This window comes from Triticum aestivum, chromosome 6D (genome assembly GCF_018294505.1).
Source record: "Triticum aestivum cultivar Chinese Spring chromosome 6D, IWGSC CS RefSeq v2.1, whole genome shotgun sequence".
Taxonomy (NCBI): Eukaryota; Viridiplantae; Streptophyta; class Magnoliopsida; order Poales; family Poaceae; genus Triticum; species Triticum aestivum.
This window is the reverse complement of record NC_057811.1, coordinates 384,303,524-384,327,155: the sequence shown is the minus strand read 5'-3', so window position 1 is coordinate 384,327,155 and position 23,632 is coordinate 384,303,524. Positions and strand designations below refer to the sequence as shown.

Sequence of the window (23,632 nt, the reverse complement as noted above, 5' to 3'; positions counted from 1 at the left end):
TCAGCTTGCATCTTCGACACGGACATCTTATCTCCGTCTCGTTCTTTTCAAGCATCTCGGCCTTCGCGGAGCTCAAAAACCTATTCACGATGCCTTCGGTCATCGTGCGGACCATGGTCGCCTGCGGGGTAGAGCAAAATGATATTTTAGAACCAAGAAAAAATTTGGCATGACTTTCCCTAAAAATAGGACCAAAAAGAATGCATAGTGCCAAAATTCTCGCCGAAACGGAAATGAATCAACATTCCGGCAAAATATTGGCAACTATCGCATTTCAAATACCGGTACCTGCAAACACAAACATATATGCAACACCACAAACATATGCAACACCACAAACATACATAGATCTAGCTAGGACATAAAAAGTGCATGTGCACGTTGTTGGAGGGAGAACAACATAAAGATAGCTTCCCCCTTACTTACCTATCAAAAAAGGGGGTTTAACCACGTAATTTGGATGAATTTATGGTGCAAATGAGGTGAGGAGGAGGAGGCAGCCGAGACAAGCTTGGAGAAGGGAGGAGAGAGAATGAAGTGGGGAAAGTGAGTGGGTAGGTGTGGCTGTCCAAAATATCTAGCTCGTCCCAGGTTACTAATGGCGCACCACCACCTAATGCGCCATTAGTAACCCTGGTTACTAATGGCGCACCTGCTGGTGGTGCGCCATTAGTAGTTTTGCAAAAAAAAACACTAATGGCGCACCAGGGAGCAGTGCGCCATTACTAGCTTAAACTAGTAATGGCGCACTGCCCCAGGTGCGCCATTAGTAGTTTTGCAAAAAAGTAAAAAATAAAAAAATATTGTAGTGGCGCACTATGTGGCTGGTGCGCCATTACTAGTTAGAACTAGTAATGACGCACTGTGCCCTGGTGCGCCATTAGTATGTCTGGCAAAATAAAAAAATTGTTACTAATGGCGCACCGTGTGTCTGGTGCGCCATTAGTGTATTTCACACTAATGGCGCACCAGCACGTGGTGCGCCACTGCTGCATAGCAATGGCGCACCACATGTCTGCTGCGTCATTAGTGGTCATTCCATCTATAGCCCTTTTCCTAGTAGTGGATATGTCAAGCATCTTCCTAGGATCATGTTTTCTAAAGTTTATTCTGAATATACATTGCAATTTCGGTAGTCATTTTCCATTTCAGTTGGAGAACATAGTCTGATGTTCAAAGTACGGTATGTGATACCTCTGAACTGTATGTGATCAAGGGATGATAACCCATGTTAGAAACACTCTATAAGATGTGGCATATGTGACCGATCATCATAAAATTAGTATTATGGCGAAACACACACAAAATGGCACTCTAGTAGAGTCAATATATTGTAAGTGGATATAGTGCCCCCTAGCGAGTTTTGATGATTAATTAAAAAACAGTTAAGGGACTAATGTGTTTACTAAGTGTACAAAGGTGAAAGTTCCCGATCACTTGGTTTAATTGAAGGACTATAACCCCTAAAAATGTTGAGGGCATATTGAAGTCTTCCGAATACCTCGTGAAGAATTGAAGGCCGAAGAGTATCTTTTGTTTGCTAGTTTCTTTAATTCATCATTGAGTCGGTAGGGCAGGATGTACTATTAAGGGGGGTCAAAGTGAAGCAAGATTGAAAGTCTCCGTTCTCAATAAAAACCTACCTTACACTTGTGAGTGGAGACTTGGAAATAACCTTTCAAGCGAGCCTACTAGATTCAGTGTCTAAGTTAGATGGATCGAGGAATTGCTAGAATTTGTCATGTCACTAAAGTTAGCTTCCTCACTGAGGTGTTAGAAAACACCCTACTTAAGTTTTCTAGGTTCTTTGGAACCCATGAAATTGTGCCAGTGTTAGCAACATGTTTGTTGGAGGGTCTAGTCATGGCCACTTCCGATCACCTGGCTAGAGCTCCGACTATAAATAACACCTACTCTCGTAGAGAGCAAGTGGTTCCTCAAGTGAAAATTTGCTGAGTCACCGATAGCATTCATTCCTTAGGATGATTTCCTGACCAATCAGAAGTGTGCCAAAAGATCTACTTGTTTTCCCCCTATTGTAGGGTCGGACATTGAGTCGGAACATCCGAACCAGTATCTGACTTGTGTCTAGTAGCCACTGGATAACCACGGGGGCTGCCTCGGAGCATTTCTCGGAACCTCTGGAAGGTCAGAACATCCAATATAGTCGAAACATGTGACTTTACTGAGTGGACTATAATGGGCAGATTTTAGCATTGATTATAAATAGCCTCTTCTTCCACCTTTGGAAGGTGACGAACACAACACTTCTCACACTATTGATCCAAAAGCTTCAACCTTTGATTCCTCCCTCTCCAGCGAACCAATCCACTCCATATTTTAGGGAGAGCACGAGGAGCACCCAATCTACACTTCCATCCAACCAAAACTCATGTCCGTCGATTCCTCATGAGATCCTTGCAAGTGTTGTTATTCTTGGGTTCATGGGGAACCCTAGACGGTTGTGGTTTCCCGGGAGCTTCCAAGTCGTGCGGTTGTGCCTCGGGATCGTTTGTGAGGGTTTGGAGCTCACCCCAAGAGCTACCCCTAATGGAACGGAACCAATCATTCGTTGCTTGTGGTTCTTGGAGAAGAAGGTGAGGCACTCGTTGTCATGGGAGCATTTGTTGTTCCCGCTCTCGAACGAAGATTAGCACACCCCAAGTGTGTGAACTTCAGATTGCATCATCGTCTCCACCACTTTCGGTTGTCTCTTTACCTAACGTTACTTGTTGTTTCTACTTGCTTGTGCGTTACCTTGTGTGTAGCTTACTAGCTTGTTGTAACACATCATATAGTGTTGTATCACCTAGTTGCATTTCTAGAGAACTTACATTACCACACTTGATTCTAAAATCAACTAGAAAAATAATTTAATTTGGTAGCCGCCTATTCACCATCCTCTAGGCGACATTATCATCATCTTTGATCCTTCACAATATTTTCAACTTGGAACAAAATTCTTCATGTCTTAACCAAGCTATCTTTTCCTCACAACATTTACGTTTTGTAACTTGATGTGTTTTGAGGAATTGTTCTTTGTGCTGGACTTTACCATTTTTTTATCCATTTCTGTGGCCGTTGTGGAGACTATGTTTCCGCTGCAATCTTTTTGTTAGGTACTCATTTGCTCAATCCATGTAAAGACTTACTCTGGTTTACTACTTTCCTAGTCTAGTTTAGTGTTCACTTAGTAGGGCTGGTTTGAAGTGTACACCAAACCTAACTGCCCGCACGCGAGTGATACTTCACCTTCTTCCTCCTCGTGCTTCAATTCTGTTTTTGGTAGCTTGATCCTCCATACAGTTGCACTGACATAGAAACCCACCGGCAACATGACCACTAAGAACCACCAAATTACACACCATTAATGGTGCTCTTGAATACTCGGATTCCGCCATGCCATATCATCTCATGCCATCGCCAAATATAAAGTCCTGGTGGTGACGCGCTCTCCTCACAATCGTAACCCTACAATCTCCTTGTCTCCTTGGATTCTATGACCTCGACTAGTAGATAGCTAATAGTATTGAATAGCGACATTGCCTATGTTTAGTATTTTATTCACTGTTTGAACTCCTAAAACTGAAACCGGGCATTTCAAGCAAATGAAAAAAAATGAAGGTTGCGGTTTGGCAATTATGTGTTTGTGCATAGGCCCGGAAGCCTCAAAACAAGCATGGAGCACTCTCCATGCAGCCTTTGATGACTCCTTTTTTGGTGATCTTTGGGGACTCTGCTAAAGTTATTGTTAAAAGATAAACTTACAGGTTTCCATCACGATTGATTCGTGGCTTCGAGATATCTTGTGGGCACATACATCACAAGCCATGCTTGGTTCATAGTGGGGCAGGTAGCGACCAAATTAGGTTTCACAAACTCCATGCTTATTTCCATCATCTCAACCATCGATCACCTATGCAACCACCATATCATGCTCACGCATTGTGGTAATTTGGTGGGACATAATTACATAGGACCCCAATCCCTGAAGAACGGTTGCCAGGAGGGATGGCAAGCGTGAACCCTCGATGGCATTTTTGTGTATGGGTGTAAGGTTGGGTCGGCATTTTGCAAAACTGGCAGTTTGTTTAATTTGTGGTTTTCTTTTTACAAAAGCTGCCACTTGCAACGGTTCTGGGGGAGTTCACTAGGCTTTTGCTCCTGAAGAACATTCGCCAGACATCATTACGGGATCACATAAGGTTAAGGGTACCAGATTAAGAGAATCCTTTTTTTACAGGGATATATTAGTATCGCGAAGATACCAATTACACCCAGTCTCTGCACAAACAAGATGTCTCAAAGACATCCTGAATGCACACAATTCGAAAAGAAAACAAAAAAGAAAGGGAAAAAACAAAGGCCTCGCCACAGTGATCAACTCCTCTCAGCAGCACAACACAAACCACCACCAAAGACAATAGCCATAAAAGGTCTCCAAAACCGACGCCTTCAAGAAGGAAACAGTGCACAAGCACCGTCGTCGCCCGGTCCAATATCTTAGGTTTTCACCTTGGAGAAAGTCCGAGCTCTCAGAACAATACCTTCAGTAAGGCAATTGCGAGGCACAAAGGTCGGAACATAGATTTTCACCCTGAAAGTCACGACTCGGAACCCGAGGAGCACCACCAAAAATGAAATCCTCCAGTGCTGCCGCCCCCACCTGTCACTGCTGCTTCTGAAAGTTATCAAACACCTGGCTAACTCCATCGCCTCCAAGGCTCCCTCCGCCTTATTGATCATCCGATCTCAACCACCATGACTTTCTCCACCGTTGTCTACGCTATGGAAATCAAGATAAGAATATGTCCCATGGTTTTAACCAACAACAGAGCTCCGCATTGCGCCCTCATGAAGCCGGGTAGGCTGATACGGACGTGCATGACCGGATTCTATCCGATCCAGATATCCTTGGGCAAGATCTCCGGCAGCAGCTCCAGAACACGTTGACGACCAGATCGAGGAGGACGGATCATGCAGATCATTGCCGTGATGCGAGAAGAGCACTAGAAACCGACCACACCGCTGCCTCCACCACGACCGAGGACACCAGCCCGCGCTGCCCACAGCCCACGCCGTCGACTGAAGACGGACGCCAGATCGGGGCGGATACCGATCCACTGCCACCCCCTCACCTGCATGATCCCCCACCTTGATGCCCGCTGTGCGCCGCCGGTCTCGAGTGCCTCCGCAGCGGGAATCCACCGCCGCACCACCGTGACCCTCACCATCGCGGTGTCCCGGCCTAGCCGCTCCGCCCCGTGGCGGAGGCCCTGCGCAAGAAGGCGAAATGTCCCGCTGCTGCTGCAGGCCTAGCTTTGGCTGGCCGCATCCTTTGACGGCGGCGAGAGAGAAGGGAGGAAGAGTAGGGTGCTGGCGACGGTGGCGGGAGCGCCCTCCCGTCGCCCATGGGAGCTACGTGGGAGGGTCAGATTTTTTTTTCACAGATTAAGAGAATTCTAGGCGGCAAAGAAAAGCGCAGAGAAATTAGGGGACAGGATGCTTGGGATACCGTTAATCCCTGGCCCGGATGCTGTCTAAACCTGCAATTCTCTCTGCTGTTCTTTACTGATCTGCCTGCCCGTGACACCACAAATTTAACTCGCTGTGCTGTCCCCCGGCCATCTGTGTTTGTTTAAGCGCCTGCGCACGCCCTGTGATTAATGCCACTGTCTTATGATGATGACGACTATACTTGTCCACATCCACGTTTGCCATTAATGCTGTAATACTCCAGTATCCTCTCTCTGTCAAGTTGATCTGTCTCGTCCTTAATTGCGAGTCAGCTGGAATAGCAACGCGTGCATGCACGTCTACGTGTCGACGGTGGAGTTGATCTGATTGCGGCTGCTAGCTTGGGTTTGTTGTTGGTTTGGAACTTTGGATCTATCCATTGATTGAGATTAACTCAGCTACTCCTCCATGCCGATTCAGTGCTGATTTAAGTCGGAGGATCACGGAGCCACATGCCATCCCCGATTTCCCATTTACAGCGATCTCGACGGCTCCTACTCGTGCCGATTGATTTGCTCTAGGTTAAGACATGATACTACTCGTGCAGATGGATCGACGAGGGATTGGGCAATTAATGGCGAGCGTGCCCAACCCAGCCAGGGTTTCTCTCTCAACTAATCCGGGCACGTGGAGTTCATTAATGAGCATGGGGCCGCGGACCAACCAACTAACCGCTCGAGTACATAATCTACAGTAGTACTTCCCTCCTCCTTCGTAATGTAAGATGTTTTTTTATACTAGTGTAGTGTTAAAAAAGGTCTTACATTATGGGACGGAGGCAGTAGTAGTTACCGATTTCGGCAGCTGCTTTGCCGGCTGGCTGCAACCAGATCGATCGACTAACAGTGTCACTGAGCTCCCTTCTAGGATTCTCCCGTGTAAGCATGTTGCACTCTCAAGTCTCAACTCTGAAGAATAGGATTCTCGCATTGCCATGCATGGCAACCCAAGGAGACAACGATCGAGCCGACCGCCTGAGAGTTAACTAACCAAGAGCGCGCGTGCGGGCTAACCGTGCTGTCTGCTGCGCACCACACGTACGTCCGAAAGTACTCAATCAATGGATAGATCCAAACCAACAACAAACCCAAGCTAGCAGAAGTGGATAGATCCAAACCAACAACAAACCCAAGCTACGATTCATAGCGTCCATTAATTCGTCGAACTGATTGTTCTGTCTGCACACGTGCACGTACGCTTGCTCGGCCGCCCACCCGGGTCACACGTATGTAGAGTGAACGATAGGTCTTTTAACTTGATCCGGCGAAAGGAAGCAGATCATAAGTTGGTGGAGTGTGTGCAACTAGGCTAGATCGATAACGCATGGGCGTACGTACGCGTTCTACTTTGCACCACTGCTGCCGGAGTTCTTTGCATAATATTGGACCTTGGGTGATTGGGTCAGGGTGTACGTGTTCTACTTTTCACCACTGTGCTTAATATATACTGATGACTCTACGGTATGCGGCCGTATGTCAAGCCTAACATCCCACACGTATTACAGCCGCCGCCCAACAGCCTTGCGTTTCCTGTTGGGTTTCTATTTCGGAAGAGAATGCACGCTCTGTTGGAACTTGGATTCATGTAGTGCATTTCCCAAGCTAGGAGAAATTAATTTGGAACGGCCATAGAGGTGGTCCAGGGCAATATAAGCCAATAATGGAGGGTGTGCAAGTACATTCCGTTTTCAAATTTGAAGAATTAAAGCATGTACGTAAATTTCATACTGTATTATTTGACAAACGGCTACCAACATGTTAACATGCCGAATCTGTACTTCCGGATGAGTTTTTTTTTGCGAGAAAACTTTCAATCTATTTATCAACTGTCAAAGTAGTACAAAGAACACCAGAAGTAAGAATTACATCCAGGTCAGTAGACCACCTAGTAACGACTGCAAGCACTGGAGTGAGCCGAAGGCGCGCCGCCGTCATCGCCCATTCCTCATCGGAGCCGGGCAAACATTGTTGTAGTAGACAGTCCGGAAGTCGTCGTGTTAAGGCCCCATAAGACTAGCGCACCAGAACAGCAACCGCCGCCGATGAAGAGACGTCTAGATCGGAAGGATCCAACCTGCAGACACATAGACTAACGAAAACCGGATCCAAATGGATCCACCAAAGACAAACACCAACCGGATACCACGAGATTCGCCGGAGGCACACCTCCACACGCCCTCCGACAATGCTAGAAACATCGTCGAGACAGGGACTATGCGGGGAGGACCTTATTCCATCTTCAAGAAGTCGGCTTCACCTCGTCTTCCTGAGAATGACATAAACCCTAACAAAACTTCAAAAAACATCTAAAAACGGAGCCCTCCCGTCGGCAAGGGCCGGGGTCCACCGCGCCTCCATGATCCAAGAACCATAGAAGAGGAGGCGGATCGGCGAGAGGCAGGGAAACCCTAACTCGGAGGTTGCAGGAGGCAGGAGCGAAGACTTCTGGATGAGTATAATGGTGCGTACCATGGCCAGGTTGGCTATATGGTTTGCTACTTACCCGAAGCGACACTTACCTTTTTTCAATTGCTTCGAGTACGGTTTGTACTTCGAGATAAGATCTAGACCACAGGGGAGAAGCATGCTTCTCGGTACATCATTGGCGGCTGAGTTGTCGCCAGTTCTAAGAGCATCTTCAGCCGTTGGCCCCTCGGCGTAAAATAACGGTCTGAGGGCGAGTTGGTCCCCAGTCGCCGGTTCCAGGGCCGCCCCCGGACGCATCTAAATTTTTTCGAAAAAAAACGTTCGACGAAGTTCGGCTAAACACGTCTAAATTTGGGCAAACTTTTGCATATATTAGACATGTTCGCAGTACATAGCAAAGAAATCTAAAAAAAGAACTCGCTGAACGCGGAGTAGTCGCTGTCGTCGCCGCCATCCTCGCCGCCGTCGTCGTCGTCGGCGGCGGCCTTCTCCTCCTTGACGCGGCCGTCCCTGGTGGACCCCTGCCCGGCGTCGCCAAGGCGGACTGGTGGCGGCGGCGGCGCGTCATCGTCGTCACTGTCGTCGAGGACGACGACTCCTCCTTCGTCGCGGCCCCGGCGGCGCTGATCGAAGCGCCGCAGGGCGGCGCACTGGGGCTCCCTCTCCATCTTCAGGAAGTCCTTGCGCGCCCATTCCAGGGCCACCTCGTCGTCGAGCTCCACATCGCCGTGTTCCGTCTTCACGGCAAGGAGACCCGGCTCCGTTTTCACCGGCACGAGCCCCGGCTCCGTCTTTGGCTTGACGAAGCGCGGAGGAGCCGACGAGTAGGCGCGCCGGCCGCCCTCGTTGGTGACGATGTCGGCGCTGCGAGTGCGCCGGCCGAACGGCGTCCCCGCCGCGGGCTCGGCCTTGACGCCGAGCAGCGCCGGAGAGCCGGAGGAGTGGGAAGAAGACCGTGAGGAGGAGTGCGAGGAGGAAGACGAGGAGGAGCCGAACCTCCTGGGCATCCATTGCCCGGCGCGTCGGCGGTGGGCCGGGGCGGCCGCCGGGGGGTATGCCAGCGGCGGGTTGCTGCCGCCCTCAAGGTGCGTCAGCACGCCCTCGAGCGTGCGGCCGGGGACGCCCCACCACACGCGGCGCCCCTCGCTGTTCTTCGTGCCGCCCACCACCGGCGCCCCGTTGGTGGACGCCAGCCTCTGCTCCTGACGGCGCTCGAAGTACGCCGCCCACGCCGCGTGGTTGTCGGCGGCGTACTGGGGGAGGGCGAGCTGCTCGTCGGTGAGGGAGGTGCGCACGAGCTCTACCTCGGCGGCGAAGTAGGGGGCGTGCACCACGGCGTCGGGCAACGGGGGGAACGAGCACTCCCTCGTCGCTGAGCCTCCACCCCGTCGGCCCGGCGTGCATGTCCGGCGGCGCCGGGATGTTGGCCTCGAACAGGAGCCACGACTCCTATTCGCGGAGCGAGCGGCAGCCGAAGCCGTTGGCCGCCGCCTCGTCGCCGGGGAAACGTTCGGTCATTGGGAGAGGGAGAGGGAGGGCTCGGAGGCGGCGCACGGGAGAGGGAGAGCTCAGCGGCTAGGGCTGGTGTGGCCAGAGGCGAGGGAGGCCACCGGCTTATATAGCCGCGCCCGTGTGTAAGCGTGGCGGGAGGGGAGGCGTCGCTGCGCCGTCCCATGACACGCCGCCCGTGAGGAATCAATGGCAAGGCTGACCGGCGGCGGCAGCGCGGCAGCCTTGGCATTGATTCCCGCGGGAACCGAGGCGATGAGGGCGATGAAGCGCCCGTCTCGCTGACTCGGCGGGCCCGCGGCTGCTTCGCGCCAAAACAACTCGCCCCGGCGCCCCCGGGCGCCCCCCAGCGCGCCGGGTTCGGCCTAGGTCCGCCGGCGCTGATTTCGGCCCAGGCCAGCGAAAATCGGGCTCCTGGGGGCGCGACTGGGCCGTTTTTTCGGCGCCGGCGCGAAAAATCGCCTGGGAAGGCCTTTCTAGGGGCGCAGCTGGAGATTCTCTAATTAGAGGGTGCTTGGATACGTTTTAGTCTCATGACTAAAAGTAGTGGGACTAAAACTTGCTAGCATACCAAAGAGACTAAAATCAAGTTAATGAATATTTATTATCCTCCAAACCCTCCAATCCAGAACTCGTCTATGTTAAAGTAGAGGAGTTAAATGAGGAGAGAGGACTAATCCACATTTTAGTAGGGGTACCCCTGACTAAATTTTTTTAGTCTCAATACTAGTTTTAGCCCCTCTCTAGTCAGGGGTGCTTGGAACTTTAGCCTCCTAAAGAGACTATTTTTAGTCAGACTAAAATAAATCCCTTGGATCAAGCACCCTCTTAGTAATTTCAAGTGCTCCATCGCATTGCCCTAGCTAGAAGCTACCTTGTCCTGACTCTGATGGGAGAGAAAAAATTGTTAGACCTAACGATGATCTATGACTTGATTAGCTGATTAATTAGAGAGCGAGCGAGCATGGAAGTACCACAATAATTGGTGCCCTTGGAAGCAGTGAGTGAGATGAAGGTACGATGGCAACTTAAAGGGAATGTGCCTTCTTTGCGAATGAAGGCAAGATTTTTGTTGTTGATATTTCTATTTTTAACATGAAAAATAATCATATTTCTAAAATAACATTTTACAGGCCTATTTTATATCAGTTCCAAGACGGACATGGATGTTTTTCACATTCTTGGCATGTAAATCTAGTAGAAGCGTTCTTGCTGGTGATTTTGCAACCATTAAGATTTAATAAAATCTGAGAAAATTCATAATCTTGGTATAATATAAGAAATGAGAACAAGTAGATTTTTTGTAAAAAGATGAACTTTCGTGCATGTGTTGTTAAGAACATGAAAATGGTTATGATATGTACTACTTTTTTAATATTTTTTAGGTTTTCACTTTAAAGTACTTAGAATAGCTACAAATTGAAGACCCATGATGCAAGGCCATACTCAAAATCAGGTACGGTTTAGGATTAACAATTTTAGAGAATTCAACAGGTTCAAGTATAGATGGTTCTGACGAATTAACTCAATCCATGCATTATGCAACTACTAGCTAGGGGCTGCATGTATCTGCCACCACTCTCTCTTTGGTCTTTCTCAAATCTGAATCAAGTTAAAAAAAAACATATGGAAATCCAAAGATCCAGAATCATTACTCAACTACTACCTCCGTCCTGATTTATTGGTCCCTATTGTAATCTGTGTCAAATTTTGACCATAAATTTAACTAATGAAATGTTTATGCATGTCACAAAATTATATCATTAAAAATTATGTTCAAATACGAATCCAATAATATAACTTTTATTGACATGCACTAACATTTTATCAGTTAAATCTTTGGTCAAAATTTAGCACAAATTACAACGGGACTAATAAACCAGGACGAAGGTAGTAGTATAAGAGTAAACTTAGCAGAAAAAAATGCTTATGTGGAATCTAACAGTTGGGCAAGCTGACAAGGTTCTGTTGGCTTGCATGAAAATAGCGCACTCATATGCATGCCCCCGCCCGCGGTAATGCACAGGATCATTGAAATGCCGCTCATGATCGAGAGCCTTGGCAAAGTCAGCTACAACTTCATTAGCTAGTGGGGCTATTTGGGGCTCATTTAAGGCGATAGTAGGTGTACAATGCATGTAATTGGTCAACCTAATATTCTACTGGGATGATTTCTAATCTTTTGATGCGACAGCTGAACTGTTGGAAGAAGCGGCAGAATCTAGAAGGAACGAAACTGAAATGTTTTCTTCTTGGATGGATCTTTATCAAATGAAAAAAGAAATAATGTCGGCACAATTAATTTTGGCATAACTAGAAGCATGGCCTACCATCTAACTCTGAATTACTAGTTTTTGCATGATTGGTATAGAGATCACGTCCTCTCCTCGTAGTTGTGCACCTAGAGTTAATCGTGGATATGAATTGCACTGAAATATGTACGAAATCAATTATAATAATGTTATTCTTGTGGTGCCCGGCAAATTGAACTCCGCTCTCGTAGTTGTGCACTTAACTAAGGTCATGCATAATTAGGGATGAAAATGGAGTAGAAACTTTTTGCTTTTCCGGAAGAAAAATGAAAACAAAGAGGATAAAATATGAAAACGGACATGGAAATTTGCAAAACGGAAGTGGAAATGAATTTTTTATGCGAAAACGGAAACAAAAATGGAACGGTGTTTTCCGGTGGAACAGATATGGAAACGAAACTTTCCGTTTCCGTAAACATGGAATTTTTTTATTTACTATAGGCTTATAGCCGCTTTGTAGCCCAACCACCAAACAACACACAGTGACACAATGAGTAGAATGGATCATTTGAAACCCAACTTCCACTACCACATATGTACTCAACTAAACCCTATACGCCATTGTCTATTACTACTGCAATACTACGGTAAGTTAATAACATAATCTTATTATTTTGTAGCCATGTTACCAATTCATAAATTTGGTTGTTTTTGTGTGTATTTGTCTATGATTTAAGGGGCTTTTAAGTTCTAGTCAATGCCCACTTATGTTTTCGTGTCCGCTCTGTATTCGCTCTGTGTCCATTTTCGTATTCATTTCCGGGTTTCTGTATTCGTTTCCGCTTCTGCAAAAAATATAAAACAAATATGGTAGCACTCAGTTCCGTCCGTTTCCGCTCCATTTTCATCCCTATGCATAATGGATGATGTCAATATTTCCTTAGAGATGCCACATAGGATAATTCGGATGATCTCTTGGAACTTAAGCTAAGACGGTTTTCTCTATCGTTCTAGAAGTCATCTCTTGGTTATTTTTATTCCAGTTTAGTCTGGATTGTAGTTCTACCCATATTTTTTAGTTAGTAACAATTTTTTCGTCCAAATTACCCCATTAAGTGAAAATTTTGTTGGGTTCTACAACCATTTAGTTTATGATAGCAATTTGGCATGTAGGTCCGGGCCGTCGTGTGCCAGATTCTGGTTTTCCTACTGGCGTTCTTTCATGTGCTCGAGCAGTCGAACGGATTAGCCCTTTTTTTTTTCTCACGGTCACCAGGTGTATGTACGCACCTCATCCCTTCATCTAGCTGGTCCCGCCCATCTCTCGCCCAAACCATGCCACCCATTACTTTTTTGGAGGCTATGTGATAATGCAGCAGGCGATCGGCGGTAGGGGACATGTCGAGGTGATTGCCAGCGGGTCGTGGAGTCGAAGGTGGTGATTGGTACAAAAACTTCTTCCCCTCCCATGTATGATCTTGTGGTTATGGTTTCCTCGGGATTTGTCCATTTGACGTCTCCACTTGTCGAGCTCCATGATGGTGCCGCAGAACGGGGGAAGTGGACCTCTATGGTTGTTTCTCCCCCTCGTGCTAGACCACGCAATTCGCTGCCACCTGTTGCGCTAACGGCCTATGGGAGTGGGAGCTCTAAGAAAAGTTGAGCACTCATCTGCTTAATTAACCGATGAAGTAAAGCTTTTGCCTCTGTTTCAGAAAAAATGGGAAGAGATTCAGCACAAATCAATGTACTATGTGTTTCATTTTGCGCCAAGCATCCGTAGAGCATAGCAGGGTGTTTTCTAATGTATCTTACATTATTTTTTCTTTGTAAGGAAAGAGTATCCTGGTTGAGTTGGGAGATTTGGGATAAACAACCATTTGCCACTAATTTGCACCACATGCATTAAGATTTAACAACTGGGTCATTAAAGTAGGAGGCAAAGTGTTTTGCTTTGGTACAACCCCCTTAAAAATTTACACAAATCTTAAAAGTTATGTAAAAGGGCTATCACCATATGAGCGTGCAGACTAAATGCATTGAATAGATGGATTTGGATGCAAAAGACTATATTACCCTTTTGAATTGAAGGGGCAACTTCTTATCTTCTCCTTTAGTCTGCATCGAAATTTATAAATTTGTCTTGTACCGAAGCAAAGTTCGCAAAGCAAATAGCGGCCGATGCAGAACTAGTACTTGTTTATATAATATAAGTGCAATAAGAAGTCAAAATTTGCTAGGCTACCATAGATATATTACCACATGATAGTCATACGTGAGGTCAACATTGGCTGCAATGGTAATTGTATTGGTGCATTGGTCTACTAGAGGATGAGGTACCGACTTCATCGTGCAGTATTAGAGTTAACATAATCAGATTAATCATCGGTATCTTTTTTGTTGTTGTGGGGAAATCATTTTTTCTTCGAATGGGCCGCGGGGAATCATCAATATCCTAGGAAAGCAGAAGTGCATGCCCCAAAAATGTCACATTAAAAACACTAAAACACATACTATCATACATTATTTATAAGATATAGCCCTATCCGGCATCTCTATAATACATCATACTGGTCTCTACTATGGGGCATAATGAACGGATGAACCTGTTGCCAAATGACACTTTAGTTTCATCAGCTGGAAGAAGCTTATAGACAGAAAGATTCCATCTGATGATCCACCAGGCATAATTAAGGATAATCATATACGCTGTGATCATTTCATCAGCACTCCTAGCTGCAAGGAAAAGATAATACAACTTCGCCTGGCATCATGCATAGTTAAATATCATAGTGATAATTACTTGTACGTGCTGATAAAGCAGCAATGATGTGTAACCTATAAATGGTATGTTCAAAAGCTTGGAGTTAATCTCATGTAGTTGCACCATCTTGAAGCAATACAATAATCTATGAAATAATTTTTTGTGTTCAACAACATAGACTTCATGATCTCAGCTCTATCGTGGCGAAGTGTGGCAAAAATAGAAAAAGCTCTTGGCCACGAGTTTGAGATCAAGTTCTGCTCAATAGTTCTGGACCACTCTTTGATAACTACGACTGCCTTTTCCTGCCCCATTGTGGCCAAACTCTAGTTGGAAAGCATCAAACCTCATTTTGGCCAATAGTAGTAGCAAGTGCCTCGTCCGGCCCTATCAGGGGCAAAAACCTTTTTGGAAAAACAAAGCAAATGTTTGTGGACTATTGGCTATGCCTCCGATCCCCATGCAAATAAACCATTTTCTGAGACTTGGGCTGCAGCAAGAAATGCTACCTGATTACTGTGATTAATGCTTACTTCCTAAGCTAATCATAACATAGACTGTCAGCAACTAAGCACTAGTATATTAGTTCCACTTACGTGCAACTAAGAAGGAGCATTGATGATCCATGTGTCTAACCAATTCTAGGTGAGTACAAACGCTGCCCCAAGCTTGATACTAGGGGACAACTGACACTAATGTTATGCGCAAGAGGGAGCAAGTAATAAACAAGTGCATGCAGTATTAATATGTGGACTGAAAAGTGAAAGTAACGGCCATTCCTAGAAAAAGGTAAATGGATAAGCAATGATATACTGTTTTTTTTTCACTGAGCGGTGATATACTATTACTCCTACCTTGTGTGCATGCTGCAGAAAGTGTGGAATAATGGTACACATGGTGTGGGGTTCTTGTTCTTAGGTCAGATCTAGCCGAACCCTCAATAATCCTTATTTCCTCATATTGGCAATTTTTTAGGAGATAAGCCTCAAAAGGTTCCTTTCCTTCTCAAATTTCAGCAGGAAACATTCATTCTCTTAAAATCTGATGCTAGCTCTTCTCATTGGAAAAAAATGGCATACCAGTCGGCGCGTCACCCGATTGACCTCCTGCGGCTATAAATTCCCACCGGCGCCTCACTTAAACCCTAGATATTTCGAGTCGTCGCCCATTTTCCCCAAAAGTCGTCAGAATTGGGCCCGAAATCACCGTTGCCGCCCGATTCGCCACCACCATCATCCTAATGTCGCCGCTCGATTCATCGTCGTTGCCGCCCTATTCCACATGGCGAGGCTGCTCTCCACACATCGCTTTGCCTACTTCTGCTAACATCTTTGGTCGGTCGTCGTGCCAGAATCAACGGCGAGATGGAGGAGGTGGAGGAGGAGAAACCCCATGCTGCCACCAAATCGTTGTCGTCAGAGGAAGAGGAGGGGGAAGGATGAGGAGCCCCATGTTAGGGGGCGGTGCATGGCAGCATCAACGTGTTGTCCTTCCACCAGTAGAAGGAGGAGGAGCGCTATGCCGTTGAGGCGCAGCTCTCCGCCTGCGATTTGTGCTTGTTTTAGCTTAAATTTAGCTTTGCTTAGCTTTAGTTTTGTGCTTAATGTTTTCTAGTTTTTTGAAATATGATGTTCTGTTATGAACTAGTATGTAAAATTATGCATTATGTGTTCTTAATCTAGTTTCAAATTTGAATTTTGAATGTTATGGTTGTGCTCAATTTGGATTTGAGAAATTAAATTTGAGTGTTCGGTTAGCTCTACACATTTTTAACTCATATTTGAGGAGATAAGATTTGACAAGCAATTTGAAGGGATATCTTTCGAGGGTTCGGTTAGAGTTTCCATTATCTTACCTCATGGCTCATACAATACAAGTAGTAGTATAAAGCTTGAAGATGTGTGCGGGTGAGACAACAATATTTGCAACCCCCGTCCCTCCCCGTAAAGAGAAACAGTAGTTGCTTAGGCTTTTTTGTGTAGTCGTCATATCCTGCACGAGTAATTAGCGCACTCGTGGTATTCCCTAATTGAAAACATCCTTTTATAAAGGCATGCATTTTTCTGAAAAAAGTTCATCACATTGGTAGTTTGGTTCAAACATTAGTCTATCATGTCATGTAAATTCAAATCCAGTTTCAACGTTGGGCTTGAAATTGCCATGTGCTTTTGAAGAATTTGCCATGGAAAACGTTCGCAATTGCCAAACCCCACAGTGAATGTTCGCTCGCTATTGGGGTTCTATTTATTTAACTATAGAAAGAATATAATGAACCTAAATTTTACAAAAAAAGCATAGGATTAACAAAATGTTAAACCTCTCTCCCTCTAAATCACTGCATCAGATCAAGTACGTACATATAAGATATAACGCAACCTAGGTCACCTGTAATAGGGTACATAGTGGCGAGAGTAAACCAGAGGACCTACATTTGCATACGCCTCCTTATTTATCTTCGAACGAGGTGGTTCGTTACTGATTAATCTCTACCATATCCTTGTACGTTTACCACGGAGGCTAGCTAAGCAGTTCAGTTCAGTTGCCCCCTCCGCGACGACAAGATGGCGTCCAGCGCCTAGATCTCCGGCGCCCTTCTCCCTTGCGCCGGCCAGAACTCGTCCGTCGCCAGCACTTTGACTTGCAGCTGCAGGAACTTGACGTAGCTGAATGCCTTCTCGAGCATGGTGACCATGTCGACCTTGGTACCGTTGGGAACCAGCTCCTGCAGTGTCCGGAGCCGTTCGCTGATCTTCTCCCGCCGGTTCTGCAACACGGAACGGTACGTTCAGATCCTCCGAAATCCCCAAGGAAACGCAATGATAATGAATTCGAGCAGTACAAAGATTCGGTGCAGAATTTACCTTTGCGGTGAGGCTTTGCGTGTCCCCCTTGGGCGAGCTGGTGGTAGGCGCCGCCGGCTTCGCCTTGCTCGTCTTCCTGCTCGCACCGCACGGCTTCTTGGTGGCCCGCGGCTCCGCGTCCTGGTCCTGCAGGCGCGCCGCGTACGATCGCTTCGAGGAACCGCGCGCCGGTGCCGCGGCATCGCGCGAGCCGTTGGACGTGCTCGGGAACAGGAGCCCGAACGGCCGCCGAGCGCCGACGGAGCTCTGAGTCAGGCTGAAGCACCCCGTGGCCGGGTCGAACTCTATGGTCGACGCCGGCGCCGCGTGCTGATGGCCCTGATCTACGTCCATGTCGTCCATCCACGCGTCGCAGTCGGGCACCTCCTCCGCGACCGCCTGGGCCTCGTGGCCCCGCGCGGCGTGGTCGAACGAGAGCACGGAAGGCCCCGCGCTCGCCCAGCTCGCGCTGTTCCGCACGTAGGCGCTGGCGGCGCCGGCTGGCTCGTCGTGGGCGTAGGCGTAGCCCCCGAAGAGCGCCGCCGCGTCGACGCCTCCGAGCAGCGCGTCGTGGTCGCCGTAGCTGAGCGCGTCGAACGCGGATGCTTCGGCGTCGAAGCCGCCGTCGTACATCACCATCGGCTTCCGCACTAACGCCATGATCAGGATCACGTAGCTACAGTACCTAGCTAGCTAGTACTAGTAGTTTCCGTGGGTGACAGCAGCTAAACCAAGCTAGCTATGTGATGTAATCTAGCAGAGTGTTGCACCTCGATCGAGCTCTGCGCTGTGCGATCAGCGGCGAGCTGTGTGCTGCCTTCGCGCCATGCGCCGGCTATATATACATGCCGCGGCGCACAGGCCCGGGCCACGGCGGGCACATGTGGGGCCGGTACAACAAAACACTGGGCGTGGGGAGGATTATACAAAGTACATCCGCATTAAATGCTTGAGTTAGCTAGCTGATTGAGCTGCCGATCCTTGCCGTAGCTGTGTCTCCTCTGTTCCCGGAGCGAGCCTGAAGAACTCGCCCGCCAACTCCATCGCGGGTATCGGGCAATCGGGTGTGTTCACTCAGTGGAGCTTCGAAATGAAGTACTGAAGGAGGGATTGTGTGCGCAGTGCGGATCCAACAGAACTGAAGGAAGAGGAACAGCGACCCGTTTGGGTGGCGGGGAGGCAGGGAGCAGAAGGCGCGGCAGAGGCGACAGGCTCTCCCACGCGCTGCAGATTCGCGACCCCTCTCTTCTCACGTGGCATGCAATCAAATTAACCCTCTTTATAAAACCATGTAACTTGTTTGTACGTGTAGCATTACTCCATGGCCATGCCATGCAGCGGCGGGTCAGCTAGGCCGCATACGCCGAGTTGCCTTGCCTTCTCTTTATTTGCGGCCATGCAAAAATTTACATATTATCAAAGCATCGATGTCAAGAAGCAAAAAATTAAAATAAAATGCAGGAGATATCAAGAAGCAGTGCATCAGTGTCAAGAAGTTATTAGGGAGTATCAACATTAGTATGTTCCTTAAAGTGGGGAGTATTATACATTAGTATCATGCATATGGTACTAGTCTATAATATTACATTCATAGTGCATAATATCATAGATTAGTATCATAAATCATCTTATTTATCGTCATGCATGACTCATAGTAGCATAACATCCATCTTTAAAAAAAGATGGCTTTTATTGATGGGTTCTTACACTGGTATCCGTATAACTTGTCATAAATGGATGCTCACCTAGCCTATCATCTAAAATGTATACAACCAACTTACTCCATCGGGTCCTTTTTACTCTGCATATAAGATTTGTCTGAAGTCAACTACGTAAAGCTTGATCCTATTTATATATAAAAAGTATCAACGTAGACAATTCTAAAGTTATAATGTATGAAAATTAAATTCATGACACATCTAATGATATTAGTTTCATATTATGAATATTAATATTTTTCCTATAAAGTTGGTCAAACTTCAGACAAATCTTACATGAGCAAAAAGGACCGAAGGGAGTACTACAAAACCAAAAAGACAAACCCAGCAAAAACATAATGTGCCAACAACAAGTAAGAGGAAAGCAAACTGTCTAGAAGAGAACACTCAAGACACCATGATGTGAGGACTAGGCTGACCCCACATTCCTTGTAAACAGGTCTTTGACGGGGTACCACCGCCATGGGTTGAATTGTACACCAAGTACGGAGCTAAAATTTACATGAATATAAAATTCACATTTGAGATTAATTTTCCTCTTATGAAAAAAGATGTTGTTCCTCCATAGCCAAAGTGAGATCGCAATCCGGCCACAATAAGAGTCTTCGAAGTTGTATTTAATCATCTCACCCGGTTACCAAACATGTTAGGAAAGATTCAAGGAGTACATAAGTTAGATGCCACCATGGACGAGTAATGGTAGTAAAAATGAGATTTTAGTAGTCTCACTTTGATCGCAGAAGCAACATTTTGGGATGGAGCTCAGGAGGTGTCAGGCAGTAGAGACACCACACCCTAGCATGGATTTTGTGAGATGGAGCTCTTCCTCCTCATTTCCTCTTCCTCTTCATATTTCCAATTTTTTTTGTCCTACACACCCTAGAAATGAGATAATGAATAAATTTGGTCTTTCTAGAGTACTTGTTATGTGGGGCGGTAGTGGGTATGAGGTGTGGTTGATCCAATGCATGGGGACATTGGTGCACACTTGCCAAAAAAATACTTCATTATAACTTGGACAATCAGCACAAAATAGGAGTAAGTAGTGAAACAAAATATGTTACACTTAGCAATATTAACCATATTTTCTTATTTATATTGCTCATTTTATCAATTTAGAATTACAACTTTTGTGTCTGTTTATCCACTTGGCAAATGTCATATTATGTGAACTTTTTTGACTCATTCGGTCAAAATATAATCTTAATTAGTAGATTTATCTATTGCAGTTGGCCAAATTAATTACATTTTATATTTATTTATAACTTATACTGTCAATATACTAGTTGACCTAGTAAATATTCTTGTTACAATTTGCAAAATAAATCACATTGTTTACTTTTTATAAATCCTTCTACGAACATATTGTTTAAATTAGCATATTTTTCTTATTGCACTAAACAAAACTAACCACATAACTCCACAACTGAAATTTAAGGTTAAACCTTTTTTCATACAATTTTGACGTTTATGTTCACAAGTATGCATGCACGAGCTTTAAATCGCAACTTTTAAAAGGAAAGATATATTAGCTACTTATTTTTCAAGACAGTTCAACTTTAAAAAAGTGAATATTCCCACTATGAAAAAGAAAAATAACAAATCACAATCCTCCATGAATTAGTTTATACATTAGATGAGTTATGTTTTATATATGTCTGCATGTTCCCATTCATTCTACTTTACTTAAAAGTCTTGGTTGGAGTGTATGGTTTAAGCAAACTCTATATAGAGGTTTCTAGAGGAAATGATTGATTATCTTAGGTTTATGCCAATGAAAATTATAAAGTGTAGCGGTCGTTAACAAAAACAGTTTGTCATCAAATCATTGGTAATACTTGTTCCTTGGTTCTTATGTGGTTGAATTATTTTCCTTTATGTTCTTGTAATACATGCATGTTATATATCCAGTCGCACAGTATCAATGTTTTTCCCATGCTTTGATCTACCATATGCATAAAACCATATAACTCCACCTCCAAAATGGATAGTGACCTTCTCTTCCTCTTAAACCAGTTTAAACCAACTTACTAACCAATCAAAGTCTGTGTATACATGTGTTGATTTGGAAAACCACCTATCTTGACCGTCTAATTCCATTAAAGTTGGTTCTTTTGGTTAAAAAGACGCCCTAATGACACGAGCAGAGAAATATAGGTTTTCCTTTTGTATAATATCCGCATGGGCAATTTTTTAATAAGAGCATCAAAGTGGACTAGGGTGTATATATTGATTTGTGATTTTGGTTCAAATTACCTCCAAATGAATATCGGTAATCGACCAGGTGAATGCCAGAAAGGTGGGAACATAAGTACCTACAAGCCACCAATTTTATTCCAAGTAGGTCTCTATGGACCAAAATCGGGTTCGCTTCCTGCATCTTAGCCAAAGAGGAACCCTTGTTCCAAATAGTGCTTAAAAATCAACCATTTTGATATTTGATTGTGTTATTACCTTATCACTTTTAGCCTCTCATTTGATAGCACCCCCTTAATTAATCAGGTACGCCAACAAAAAAAGAAATATGTTTCATATTGTCAGACAAGCCCAATGTCAAGAGTCATCATGTTTTCAAGAGTTGAAGGAGATTGTGTTCGAAATGGAACATAATAAATCTCCTGAACAGACTGTTTTCCAACAAAATTCTAGAAACACTTGTATGAATAAATTAAGTTGTTTATGATCTCCTAGTGATAGCATTATAGGTCTTTTTAAGATGGATTCTGGTGAGATATCGTGCTCCCTAGAATGATGGATGCTTGTTCCATTTGGCAGCACAAACTCATTTGTTTGCTAGATGATAGCTTCAAAATCTTTACAAGTACCAAAAAATTAGCTAGATGCAGCTATTAACCATGTGGTCTGACCCACTTAGACGACGTTGATGCGAGCTGGAAACATCCTATGCATGGTGGTCGTCGTGCACCAAATCATTCATGAGTCACATGAGGAAAAGTTGAACAAATAATTATGAAATTTGATTTAGAGAAGGCCTGAAAATGTTAAATGATATTTCCTTGAACATACAATATTTTGGATGAGAAGTTTCCCTCCCACATGGTGCTAGTGGATTTACAGCTGTGTTGTCAATGGTAACATTGCCCTCAAAGTCTAAAAAATGAATCTAGTGCCCCTATTATGGGTTTCAGATGATTAATGAATAGACAATTAAGAGAATAATCATTATATAAAGTATAGGGTTGTGCACTTTTCTTGGTGACCCCTAAAAATTGAGAAAATCCATGCCATGTAGCGGTTTGCAACTGTAATTGGCTTTTGGTGGAATCAAACTCGATATCAAGGCGTAGTTTCCAGAAGGGCACTTGCACTTAATCTAGTTACGCATATTGCCAAAATCTTCCATCTATCACTCAAGATTTGCAGTGAAAATCGCTTCAATCTACCACTTTAAGACTTCCCCGGAACTATCATAGAAGCAAGTCGATACCTCCAAGTTGACAAGCAGAGAGCTAACCAACACCTAAGTGCAGGCCCCAAACTACCGACTTTGTTCCTGGAACTAACAGATTCATGTTTTTATTAGATGATGCTCTGTAGGCCCATTACCACCAAGTGATGGTGTCCAATTCTTCCAAGTATGTTGTCTTGTTTCGATCGGTGTATTTCTAGTATAGGTCCAAAACTTCCAAGTGGAGTTGGTGTGAAACCTTCTTTCCATCTAGTTTTTCAAGGGTGCTTTGTTCAGTATGGAACCTTCAAGTGAGGCTTATCTAATGCTACTGGGTAACTTTTTTGTGTGGATGGATATGTGCCCTTGTTGTCTAGGGTCAACGGTGTTCATGTTCACTGACTCTAAGCTAACAGTGGTTCCTGAGGTGTTTGCAATGTTTGTGGTAAATTCTGCAAGTATGAACTGTTTTTTCCAAGATCTTGTGATGGCCGATGGGCCTTGCCAAGGGTGGCATGTCAAGTTTCTGCATGGGATCATGTTTACTTACGTTTATTCTAGATGTACAATCAATTTTGGTCATTATTTTTCATTTCCAGTTACAAAATGCGTAGAATCTTTGGGGTACTATAAGTGATGAAAGGACCGTATGTTACAGGGAAACTTTGCACACACTTTTATTATGATTAGCGCTTGGCTTCGAGGTTTCTTGTGAATGCAGGCATCACAAGTTATGCTCGGTTTTTTGCGAGAAAACTTCCAATCTATTCATCCACTTTCAAGATAGTACAAAGAACACCAGAAGTAAAAATACATCCAGATACATAGACCACCTAGCGACAACTACGATCACTCCAGCGATCCGAAGGCGCACCGCCGTCTTCGGCCCTCCCTCATTGGAACTGGGCAAACCTTATTGTAGTAGACAATCGGGAAGTTGTCGTGCTAAGGTCCCATAGGACCGGTGCACTAGTACAGCAACAACCGCCGATGAAAAGTAGCGTAGATCGGAAGAATCCAACCTGTAGACACATGAACACAGATGGACGAACACAGGATCCACGTGGATTACTGAAGACAAACACCGACCGAATCCCGCAAAATCCGCATGAGACAAACCTCCTTACACCCTTCGACGATGGAAGAAACACCACCAGGACGGGGACTAGGCAGGGAGAACCTTATTCCATCTTCAGA

General features: G+C 45.3%; 1 protein-coding gene across 1 annotated transcript; it reads right to left on the bottom strand.

Annotated features, from left to right (window-relative positions):
• Positions 1–16,754: 16,754 nt before the first annotated feature.
• Positions 16,755–18,097, bottom strand: LOC123141688 (transcription factor bHLH84). Its single transcript, XM_044560772.1, has 2 exons — positions 17,330–18,097; positions 16,755–17,232 (listed from the first exon to the last, which is right to left on the bottom strand). Exons 1-2 carry the CDS (start codon positions 17,966–17,968, stop codon positions 17,044–17,046), a joined length of 828 nt encoding a protein of 275 aa, XP_044416707.1. The 5' UTR covers positions 17,969–18,097; the 3' UTR covers positions 16,755–17,043.
• Between the last annotated feature and the right edge of the window lie 5,535 nt (positions 18,098–23,632).

Coding starts and splice junctions, on each gene's coding strand:
- LOC123141688 (XM_044560772.1), bottom strand. CDS start 17,968: ATGGCGTTAGTGCGGAAGCCGATGGTGATGTACGACGGCGGCTTCGAC. Junction 17,233..17,329: donor CGCAAAGCCTCACCGCAAAG/GTAAATTCTGCA, acceptor TCCGTGTTGCAG/AACCGGCGGGAGAAGATCAG.